Genomic DNA, 12537 nt, shown 5'->3' on the forward strand with positions numbered 1-12537 from the left:
CTTATTCGTTAATTTGTACAGCGCTGCGTAACCCTAGTATGTTAAGTAGTAGTAGTTCAGGCACATACTTGGCCACCACGGCCTCTCGGGGGGGTCTTTCCAACAGCTTCCTTCCTCTTTCTATGACCTCGGTTGCCGCTCCTGCCGCTCTTCCGCTCTGCTTTCTGTCGTCTCTATGGTTTTTGTCTCCTCCAGGCCCAGTGTATGCCGGGGAAGTGGCGGTTGCTAGGCTATGGCGGCGTGGAGGGTTCTGTTGTCTTTTGCTCTTCTCTTGGCTTTCAGCGCTGCTGTCTATGAGGATCAAGTGGGGAAATTTGACTGGTGAGTGGGATCTGAGCGGGTGCTGGTTTCCCCTGTTCCTCCATTGAAATGCTTGCCTGGTCCGAGTTTCCTGGGGTGACGTGGGAACTTTGATTTCTTTATTTATTGCATTTGTATCCCACATTTTCCCACCTCTTTGCAGGCTCAATGTATGTGGCTTACAGTACATCACGAATAGTGGAATTACATAGAGAATGGACATTTAGTCTTACAGAAAGATCATTGGGAAAATGATAATGAAGGAACATGATAGTAGTATAACAATCAGATGTTATAAGACAGTGTTGAATATATGTGGAGGAGTTGTGTATGGACTTGTCAAAGTCAAAGTCTAATTGCAGTGCGGGGACTTTACCCTAAAGCAGGGGTAGGCAACTCCATAGTAACATAGTAAATGACGGCAGAAAAAGACCTGCACGGTCCATCCAGTCTGCCCAACAAGACAAACTCATATGTGCTACTTTTTGTGTATACCCTACTTTGATTTGTACCTGTCCTCTTCAGGGCACAGACCGTATAAGTCTGCCCAGCACTATCCCCGCCTCCCAACCACCGGCTCTGGCACAGACCGTATAAGTTTGCCCAGCACTATCCCCGCCTCCCCAACCACCGGCTCTGGCACAGACCGTATAAGTTTGCCCAGCACTATCCCCGCCTCCCCAACCACCGGCTCTGGCACAGACCGTATAAGTCTGCCCAACGCTATCCCCGCCGCCCAACCACCAGCCCCGCCTCCCACCACTGGCTCTGGCACAGACCGTATAAGTCTGCCCAGCACTATCCTCGCCTCCCACCACCAGCTGGCTCTGCCACCCAATCTCTGCTAAGCTCCTTAGGATCCTTTCCTTCTGAATAGGATTCCTTTATGTTTATCCCACGCGTGTTTGAATTCTGTTACCGTGTTTGAATACATGTCCCTCTGAGCCCCCACTGAACCAGTGTCCCAGCATGGTACTTACATAACATAGTAACATAGTAAATGACGGCAGAAAAAGACCTGCACGGTCCATCCAGTCTGCCCAACAAGACAAACTCATATGTGCTACTTTTTGTGTATACCCTACTTTGATTTGTACCTGTCCTCTTCAGGGCACAGACCGTATAAGTCTGTCCAGCACTATCCCTGCCTCCCAACCACCAGCCCTGCCTCCCACCACTGGCTCTGGCACAGACCGTATAAGTCTGCCCAGCGCTATCCCCGCCTCCCAACCACTGGCTCTGGCACAGACCGTATAAGTCTGCCCAGCACTATCCTCGCCTCCCACCACCGGCTGGCTCTGCCACCCAATCTCGCTAAGCTCCTTAGGATCCATTCCTTCTGAACCGGTCCTCGAGAGCCGCAGGCAGGTCAGGTTTTCAGGATATCCACAATGAATATGCAGGAGATAGATTTGCATACCATGGAGGCAGTGCTTGCAAATCTGTCTCCTGCATATTCATTGTGGATATCCTGAAAACCTGACCTGCCCTGCGGCTCTCGAGGACCGGAGTTGCCTACCCCTGCCTTAAAGGTCTGATGCACTAAAACAGTGTTTCCCAAGTCCGATCCTGGAAGTACCTCTTGCCAGTCAGGTTTTCAGGATATCCACAATAAATACACATGAACTTGATTTGCATATACTGCTTCCATTATATGCAAATCTCTTTCAGGTATATTCATTGTGGGTGTCTTGAAAACCTGACTGGCAAGGGGTGCTCCAGGACCGGACTTGGGAAACACTTCCAGAGCTCACTGTCGGCAAACTGGTTGGACTTGCTGCAGTTGAGGAATAACTTAGTGGTTAGAGTAGTGTTTAATTCCTCCTACGAAGAGTTTGAATGTCTCTAATTGTTATTTTTGTTCCCATGCAAGAGCAGAACCAACTGTAGTTCCTTTCCCTTTAGATCTCCACAATGATCCAGATGGTTTTTGGTGTATGCTAGAGTTACTTCAGGTAACAACTGAAGTGAATAAGTCTTGTCAACATCTTGACGAGCACCACCCCTACTTACCCCCTCGGCTGAGGGTTCCACCCGCATTCAGGATTCCAGATCCAGCTACCAGATATCATACATGTCTGGAACGACATGGGGTGAAAAATACACGGTTTCTGGGAAATTTGACCAATTGTAACACAACCCTAGAAAAAGGGACTCTGCGAAATCTAAATCTCACAGACTTTTCACAGGCGAGAGCAGATGTATGGTGGTATTGTGGAACTCGTACTATCCACCACACACTTCACAGGAGTTGGACAGGCAGATGTGCCTTAGTCAAATTGGTAATTCCAATCATTATAGCATCCTTGCTCCCTCCTCATAGCAGCTCTTCCTCACGAGTGAAGAGAAGTGCAATGCCTGGATCTTTTGATGATCGGGTCTATATAGATGCAATTGGAGTTCCAAGAGGGGTTCCTGATGAGTTCAAAGCCAGAAACCAAATAGCTGCAGGATTCGAATCAGTTTTCTTTTGGTGGGCTACGATAAATAAGAACTTAGACTGGATCAATTACATATATTACAACCAGCAGAGATTTGTCAATTATACCAGGGATGCAATTCAAGGAATTGCAGCGCAATTGGACGCCACTAGCCGGATGACGTTGGAAAACAGATTAGTACTTGACCAACTTCTGGCAGCAGAGGGCGGAGTGTGCCGGAAAATAGGTACACAGTGTTGCACCTTTATCCCCAACAATACTGCTCCAGATGGATCAATCACCAGAGCTTTGGAAGGCTTAACCTCACTGTCACAAGAGTTGGCAGAGAACTCTGGTGTTGACACATCCTGGACGGGTTGGTTGGATAAAGCTTTTGGTAAATGGAAGACATTTATCATTTCAGCAGCCACTACTATAATTATAGTGGTAGCAATTTTTGTATTAGTAGGATGTTGCATAATCCCTTGTGCTAGAGGCTTAGTAGAACGCTTAATTGAAACTGCAATAATGAAAAAGACGACCGCAGGACAATATGTTCTGTACGAAAATCTCCTTCCCAACACCACAGGAGATAACACTTTGGACTATCTCCCTCTGAGAAGGACCAATCGCTATGCAAGTGCTAGAGACACTAGAGAGATGTCTGCAACTGTATAATTAGGTAATAGCACACAGGGATACTATATAACCATACAAAGCTTTATAAGATGATGTGATACATGAGAAAAATGTATACTCAAGATATAATCAGTATATAACCAAAGATTTTATGATTAATAACAATATATACTCACTTAGGTAAGAATAAGTTAGAATCTGTATACTAAGGGGTTGGAAAAAGTATTGGTGTAAAAGAAATGACTGAAATAGTGCCTATGTTATGATCTGAATCTCAGTAATTTGACCATATCAGGTTTTAGAATAGACTCGGCAAAACAACAGTTTTATAAGGATACCTTCTGGAATGGATGGTACCATGGTACTCAACCCTGGTGTCACCCTATGGGATAGGGTGAAGAGGGGAATGTTAATATGGATTGGAATTTGAGTGTCCACTGGAATAGTGGTAAGCCAGGTTACAGGACTTTGGTCAGCAGAGAAGCCTTGACTAGGCCTGATAACCCACTAATGGCATAAAAGTTGAGAACCTGCAAATGCAGGACTATATGATGAAGTCTTAATAAAACCTGAAACAAATTACAAATTGAATATAGCATATATGATGATAGAAGAATGGATAAAAATGGTTTGTAAAATCTAGCTTGTATAACATGGCACACAGGTCATAAGATTATATAAAAATAGATTATCTTTCATAAAGTCAAGATGTTCAGGGTGACGAATATGATATGAAGTTTTGAAATAGCAAAAGCAAGAGATGTTTACCGGAAAAAGACAGTTGGGTACAAATAGATGGACACCTGGGGCGGAAGAGAGATGTTTCAAAATGTTTCAAAATAACTAGAACAGGAAAGAGTTTGTACAAGACAAAAAGTACAAATGTACATCTGCCGGAAATATTGGCCAATAAGATGAAGAAATAGGTCCTGCCATAAGCATCTATTGAGATCTATGCCTATAAAAGAGCTAACATTCAGACAGAAAAGTTAGAAGTTTCCTGGACACTTGACCGACAGCAGAGCTCTGTGCATTTGAACCCAGATGTATGTATTGACCTGAAGACTTTCTCTTGGTAAGAATAAATAAGATTCTATTCCTGAAAACTATCTGTGTCTTTATTCCTACATACTATAAAATATATACCCTCTCCTTATTATCTGATATATATATGTGGGAACATAAATGGCCCAGAATATACCTAGATCCAGAAAGCCAGAAAGCAGTGGTCATGGGAATCAGGTTTGAACTGCAGCTTCTGAGGCCTTCCCAGAACAGACCCCCATGGGATTGGAGGGAAACTGTAAAGAACCTTTTGGATGAACTTGAGATGTTTACTCCCCCATGTGGTACAGTCAACAAGGGGTCAAGGGAAGGAGGAATTAAACAGTAGCTGATCTACTGGGAGCTAGGGGGTGCAAATCCTGCTGTCGCCCCTTGTGACTGTGGTCAAGTCACTTAGTGCTCCATTGTCCCAGGTCCAAGAACAGGAAAATATCTTCTGTACTAGGTGTGAGTTAATCCGTAATTAATAAAACTCCTCACTCATTGTCTATGACTGAGGACAGTTTTCATACAATGAAAGTACTGTGCATGCAAATCTGTCAAATGCATAATCATTAGGAATATCCTGAATGCACAACCCCTTTGTATCCCTGAAGGACTGGAGGTGAATACCACTCCAGTATGGCTTTTTTCTTCTTTGTTTATGGGGAACTGAGCCTAGTAAATCGGGCATTAAGAGTTGGCACAGTCTTGATCTCTGCTGTCTCTTGAGAGGTTGTTAAACCAGTGTGCCGTTGGCAGAGAGACTCAGGCTCCCTGGAGGGCATTTTATATGCTACATTCTACAGGCACAGTTGTGGATCTCATGAATTGGGACCTTAAATTACTAGAGAATGTGAGGCAACAGCTATTTTCCCGTGTAGTGCACATTTTTGTTCACTAAGAAGCTATTTTAAAGCACATAGAGTTACAAAGTTACATATGTTACTATGGAACTTTGTAAGTCTGTGTGCTTTGAAAATGAACACCAATGGCACTTTGCCAGTTGTGCTGGCCTTTGCAAATTAAGAGGTTTTCAAAACTGAACTTCATGCAGATGCTAGAGGATGCAGATCCTACTGCATTTATATCAAAGTGTTTTAATGGCTTTTGTAAATTTTTTTTGTGTTCTGTGATTGTTTGAGAGAAATTACTAAGCATTTTCTGTGTGTATAGTATGTCATACATAATGATAAGGGCTCATGAAATTGCAGAGACAAATCACATGCTCTAACAAGATGGGAGCAGAGTTGTGATGTATCTGGGTACATACGTAAATTCTGCTGTGAAGATGAAAATGTAATGCGTTTACACACTTAACACCAAGGAGATGCAATTGTAGTGGGCCTGCTAGCTCAGTTCTTAATCTCAGTGCATTATTTCAACCAGATTTCTTCTATCAGATCGCAGATAATCAACCTGGCTTCCGACATCATCAGTTCCCACCAACAATTGCAAAACTAAATAAATCCTCAATTTTTATTTTATTTATTTGTGCTTATATCCCACGTTATCCGACATCAATCAGTTCAGTGTTGCTGACAAAGATTATTTTAAGTTGTTAAGAACAATATACATGTTATAAGAGCAAACCATTGAGTAATATGGAAAATTAAATACACCAAAGTAAATTAGCGACGGGAATATGTCCAGTTTGGTGGGTATATAGAAATATCAGTTCAATGTGACAGACAAAGGTTTGCTTTTTAAGTCATACAGAACAATGTGCATTACAGGGAAAGCCTCATTTCATTGTGAAGTCATTAAAACATTTTAAATGATTACCTCTCTACATTTTGATCTCATTTTCAAAGCACAAAGACTTTTGTAAGTCTATGTGCTTTGAAAATGAACCTCTTTACTGCTGGGATCTTTAGCACTGGAACTGTATTGTCATGCGTGACCCAGCAAAGAATGCTTCAATGAGGATATTGTGACTTTTATAAAAATAGATGCCATTTTTGGTATTTTACATACCGTATATACTTGAATATAAGTTTATTCAAGTATAAGCTGAATTAACAGTTATTCCCCCGAAAAGGGGTGAAAACTGTTAAGTTGAGTATAAGTGGGGAAGGGGGGTTGTTTATATTCAAGTATAATCTTTTTTTTCCCCCGTAGTGTCCTGCATTTCTCCCTTTCCCCTTGGTATGCAGCATTTTATCCTCCTCCCCCCGCCCCCACCAGTGACTGACACTACTCTCCCTCTCCTCTAAACAATTGTCAACAACCTTTATAACATTTCTCAATACATGTAATGTGGCTTTAATATCTTTAGTGCAGGAAAAATAAAACCATTGTATTATCTGATGCATTCGTAAAAACAAGCCTAAATTATTAGTGACGTTACAAAGAATTAACAGGCATACCAGACAAAACAGATTCCTGTGGCATTCCTTCTTTCTCCGTTGCAAGCCAACCTAAACTGTCTGCTTCACATCTCACCGTTTTGTTATCTAAAAACTGCTCTTTATAATCTAAACTGGGTACAGATCATTTGCACTAGTAAAATTTGAAAATGTTTACGGTATTGAGACTAGTTATGCTGAATTTACTTCTTGAAAGCTGCTCCAGGCATTTTTGTCCTCTCCCTGTCCGCCAGTGACTGCCACTTTACTCCCTCTCCTGCCCCTTTCCCGCGTAACTGGTACGTCCCTCTTGCTTCCTGCCTCCCCACCCCCACAGGGACTGACATTTTTTTGCTGCTCGCTCTTGGCTGATGGTGCTGCAGAAATGAAAGCAAGCTGGACTGGCGTGGAGACTCGAGCATCTGTGCATGCTACTACTACTTATCATTTCTATAGCGCTACTAGACGTACGCAGTGCTATACACTTGAACATGAAGAGACAGTCCATGCTCGACAGAGCTTACAATCTAATTAGGACAGACAAACAGGGCAAACAAGAGCTAAGGGAATATTAAAGTGAGCATGCTCAAGACCTCCTGGCTCCCTCTCTCTCTGTGTCTGTTAAAATACCCATAGAGTTTGAAACTGCACACTTTTGAAAGGGACCCCTTTTCTTAGCAATTGCTGGGGGAACCGTGGCAAGTGGAATTTTACCACACAGCTGGAGGAGTGGCCTAGTGGTTAGGGTGGTGGACTTTGGTCCTGGGGAACTGAGGAACTGAGTTTGATTCCCGGCACAGGCAGCTCCTTGTGACTCTGGGCAAGTCACTTAACCCTCCATTGCCCCATGTAAGCCGCATTGAGCCTGCCATGAGTGGGAAAGCGCGGGGTACAAATGTAACAAAAAAAAAAAATCTGTTGTCCTGTTCTAGCACTTCGCTCTGAGTACCATTTTGTGCAAGATATCCACATTTTGGCCTGCTGTTCTGTTTTTCAGGAGACAGCAGTATGTTGGTAAGGTAAAATTTGCCTCGCTGGATACTTACCAGGCATCCAAGAAGCTTATTGTTGCCACCGAGAAGAATGTGATTGCAGCTTTAAATTCCAGAAACGGGGATCTGTGTAAGTTTTAGTCTGCTTTCTAGTCTACCTTTCTGGTCAGTTACAGCAGTGTTTCCCAAGTCCAGTCCTGGAGTATCCCTTGCCAGTCAGATTTTCAGGATATCCACAATGAATATACATGAACTTGATTTGCATACACTGCTTCCATTCATATTCATTGTGGATATCCTGAAAACCTGAGTGGCAAGGAATACTCCAGGACCAGACTTGGGGAAACTGGTTTACTGGAATAATAGAAATCTTAATTTTCACTTGTAAGACTTGAAGAAAAGAATCACATGCACACATGGAGATGTGGAATTCTTGTGGGAAATACGGGGCTGATTATTGCGTGGTGGCAGTGATGAGCCTCAGGATCTGACTTTGCTTGTTTTTCAGTGTGGCGTCATGTGGACAAAGGAACTCCTGAAGGGGCTGTAGATGCTATGTTGACATCTGGACAGGGTATGTTATGTTAGTGGAACTTTTCATGCCGTCTGTTTCAGTCTTGTGTTATTTTCTTCCTGTGCGCTTTTAGCAACTTTCTTAAAATTGGTCACCTTATTTTCTAACTCCTCTTACTCTCTTACCTATCTATATGTTCCATCTTTGCTTTACCCTTCACTATCAATTAAAATGTTCTATTACATATTGTGTTGCCATTGTAAGTAGTATACCATGCCATACTTTGTATTGTTATTTGAATATTTTTTTCTGCTGTAATTGTCTTTCTTATTTTTGATTTATTCTTACTGTACGCCGTCTTGATTGAATTCTTTTAAAAAGGCGGTAAATAAATCCTAATAAATTTTTTATATACATTTTAGGCTTACGGTCTTAAGTTTAAGATGTCTCTCTCTTGTCTTTAAATCACATTTTTCCTTGTCTGATTGAAACATGAATCTCCTTCTCTAGACGCAGTCACCGTCTCTGGTGGGGGCCGACTTCTCCGTTCCTGGGAGACCAACATAGGAGGCTTAAACTGGGAAACATCCTTGGAGCCTGGCAGGTGAAGTAATTAATATGCTCCCACATTTCCATTTTTTAATCTCTGCTTTAATATGAATGTGTGTTTGGGAACATGCATGTGTGTGCTGATGACATGTTTGGTGTAGCTATGTAGCTTCACAATTGCACTTAAAATAGGTATTTAGTTGGAGTGGAGGAGTAGCCTAATGGTTAATGCAGTGGGCTGAGAACCTGGGGAATTGGGTTCAATTCCCACTGCAGCTCCTTGTGACCTTGGGCAAGTCACGTAACCCTGCATTGCCCCAGGTACAAATAAGTACCTGAATATATGTAAACCGCTTTGAATGTAGTTGCAAAAACCACAGAAAGGCGGTACAAGTCCCATTTCCCTTTCCCTATTTCAGATAAGATACATGGAATGTTGCTAGTGGAGGAGTAGCCTAGTGGTTAGTGCAGCAGACTTTGATCCTGGGGAACTGGATTTGATTCCCACTGCAGCTGCTTCTGACCTTGGGCAAGTCATATAACCCTCCATTGCCCCAGGTACAAACTTAAAATTGTGAGCCCACTAGGGACAGAAAAGTACCTGCATATAGTACATGCAAACCGCTTTGGTTGTACCCACCGAAAGGCAGTATATCAAATCCATGACCCTTGATTATTATGATATTGCGATTGTCTGGTCTTTGCCACATCTGAGTAAGTGGATTATCTGATTATTTCTGTTCAGCTTTGTCTCTTTGACTTTGGAAAGCTTTGGTGGTCGTTGGAGTAACCTTTCTGGCCTGATTGCAGTTTTCAGATGGCCGGTTTTGTCGGTACCCAGGGTATAGTGAGGTATGTGGCTGTTCTGAAGAAAGGCGTTCTCTCCTTGCACTACCTCTCAAATGGACACCAGAAATGGGTAGAGCACTTACCCGAAAGGTAGGAACTTGAAAGTGGTGAGAACGCTAACCTCGTCTGACATTGGCTGTGTCTATGCTAGAGCTGTATGTTCAGGGATCTGGCTTTTGCTGCTTCTTCTGATATAAGTGAACCTTTTTGAAACTTATCTTTTCTTTTGAGTGTTCTTCAATGGAGAATTCAAAGGTTAAATTACCGGGGACACTAGAAATGTTTGCCAGGGCTTAATTTGTAGATGAAAACGAAGTGAAACTGTGAAGCTGGGAAAGGGACAGGCGGGAGAGAGCAAGAGGGGCTCCAGAGGATACGCAAAGTGATTATCATTGAATCAGTTCTCAGTCTCCACCTGCTGGCAGGAGAGTGTATATTCATGCATCTGAACTGGTCTGGAGTGACTCAAGGAAAGAAGATGAGCAAGTAAGACCTCATTTCCTCTTTCTCTCCAATAGTGAGACTGTCCAGTACCAGCTGGTGTATTCTTATGGGAAGGGTGTGGTCCATGTGCTCGGAGTAGTTCCCCGAAGTCACATTGACATTGTAACCTTCAGTGTGGAAGATGGAGAAATTACCAAACAGGTAACGCATTATAGTTGTGTTTATTGTTAAAAAGATTTTTAAATGACTTATACTCAGAAAATCATTTTAACATTATGGAAGCCATAGTTAATGCCCTGAATTTCAGTGTGTGTTTATTTATGAAACGTGGATTGAGTAACGAGCAGTATTGAGTCTGTCCTGCATCTGAATAGAAAGCTATAAATTTTTGAGGACGGGAGGGTGAACTTGGCTCTAGTCTTTCTAGAAGTTGAGACCTGGTAGAAGATAGAAAAGAGTAAAGGAAGCAAGATGGAAGAGACAGAGGGAGAAGGTTATAAAAATCATTAGTTGGTGACGGCACCTTGAGGTATGTGTCTTGTATTTTTTGTCTTTGATTAATTCCGTTTATTGACTTTCCTGCCTTTCTTGTAACACATAAAACAATTTACGCTATAATAAAATCTACACAAAAAGTAGGAAAATCAAAGAAAGGAAAAAATGACAAGACAAAAGAATGAGCCGAGATGTGAGTTTGAGCTTGAGAGACAGACATATACATAACAAAACCTTGATTAGGACATACTGGGGTAGTTTTTATAAAGCTTTTCACATGTGTAGTGCCTGTTTTACACGCAGAAGAGAGCTTTTATAAGGTTGCACAGCTGCTTGCACATGTAAAAACACACATCTGGAAAGAATGTCTAGATGTCTTCCTGATTGCAGCATGGAAAGCAATGTTAGTAAGTAGAATACGATCATTGTAGAAAACTGCAGCACGTTTGATAACATGTATAGAATGTTTGTACGTTTAGGAAGCTCGCCAGGTGCCCTTGGCCTGGATTGGCTGCTGTCGTGGACAGGATGCTGGGCTCAATGGACCCTTGGTCTTTCCCCAGTCTGGCATTACTTATGTACTTATGTAGTCTCCAGGTTTGAATCAGCTGCTCCACTTTTGGAGAAGCTACATTGGCTTCCAGTTGAAGCAAGGGCTCAGTTTAAGGTCTGTTCTTTTGTCTATAAAATATCAAATGGGTTAACGCCTTTTTATCTTGTTAGCTGGGTTAATTTACTTCATTCGAAACTCTTCTTATAACATGCACAGCTTAATGTTACTGTTTCCTTCTATCAGACAGCTTAGATATAAATCTATATTTAATTCTTCATTCTATTATCAGGCTGTATTAGTTTGGAATTTGTTACCTTTGGAAATTCATATTAGGTCGAATTATTTGGTTTTTCATAAAACTTTAAAAGCCTGGTTATTTGAGAAATGTTATGGAGTTTAATTTTGCTCTTCTTTGTTTTGAAATCTAAATGTATTTCCAGTTTCTCTTTATGTAATCTGCTGCAAACTGGTCAGGTGTTTGTGGATTAGAAACTCTGTATAGTATTGTATGGTGTGTGCTCAGCAGGGTCCCTTAGCATTGGGTGTCTAATGAAATTGCTTTCTTGATTGTTGCTCAGGAAAGGGTGACCGCTCCGTGGATAACCACCTTAAATGGTGTCTGTGGGGTTATTGACCAGGGACTCCTAGTTTGCGCAGACAAGGGGACCCAGTCTCTGTATACCCTGTCACTGGAAACTGAGCAGCAAATAAAAGGAATCCCATTGCAGGTAAGAATTTGAACACATGACAAATTCCTGCTCCTTAGTTTTATCATTTGTAAAGAAAAAGGGAATTTAAAAGAACATGGTGTTTCTGTTACTTGATGTTGTTAAAGGTACATCTGAAGCGATGCAAGGGATTTCCTTGATTTAAATTTTGTATACCACTTTTTCAAAATGTATGAATCTTTTATTCTAAAACCAGTCTTAGTTGATGGAGCTGAGGTTTGCATTTCCTTTCTGTTAGATTACAAAGAGGCCTGATGTTCAGCTGGTGGTTTCCCCGGAAATCTGACGCCATGGTCACGTCTGGGATCCGGCAAAAACATAGCCGGTTAAATGCGATATTCAGAACTTGACTGGCGAACCGCATAAAGATAGGACTGACTTTTATGTGGTCCTATTTATGTGGTTACCTTGCTCAGTTAAGTGCTGACCCAACCCCGAAATAGCCAGTTTTGCATTGGGCGATAACTGGACATTTTTAACAGCACTAACCGGTTAAGTGCTGCTGAATATGTTGGCTCCAAGCAAGGATTTTAACCAGCGAGGAGCAGTTTCTGGCTGGTGAAATCACTTTGAATATCGACCCCCAAAAGTCTCCAGGTTTTTGGAGACTTCATTTTAGGCACATTTCACAACGAGCCAGAGTGCCTTTTGTTAAAGGGCGT

At 42.0% G+C, this 12537-nt stretch overlaps 1 protein-coding gene across 1 annotated transcript in view; it reads left to right on the plus strand.

Annotated features, from left to right (window-relative positions):
• Positions 1-118: 118 nt before the first annotated feature.
• The window catches only part of EMC1 (ER membrane protein complex subunit 1), a 44964-nt gene continuing 32545 nt past the window's right edge, over positions 119-12537 (plus strand). The window contains exons 1-7 of the mRNA XM_030222420.1: positions 119-321; positions 7749-7873; positions 8252-8317; positions 8768-8861; positions 9617-9745; positions 10174-10300; positions 11726-11875. Coding sequence (XP_030078280.1) covers positions 233-321; positions 7749-7873; positions 8252-8317; positions 8768-8861; positions 9617-9745; positions 10174-10300; positions 11726-11875 — 780 coding nt within the window. The 5' untranslated portion in view covers positions 119-232. The remainder of the gene's footprint in view (positions 322-7748; positions 7874-8251; positions 8318-8767; positions 8862-9616; positions 9746-10173; positions 10301-11725; positions 11876-12537) is intronic.

This window comes from Microcaecilia unicolor, chromosome 13 (assembly GCF_901765095.1).
Source record: "Microcaecilia unicolor chromosome 13, aMicUni1.1, whole genome shotgun sequence".
Taxonomy (NCBI): Eukaryota; Metazoa; Chordata; class Amphibia; order Gymnophiona; family Siphonopidae; genus Microcaecilia; species Microcaecilia unicolor.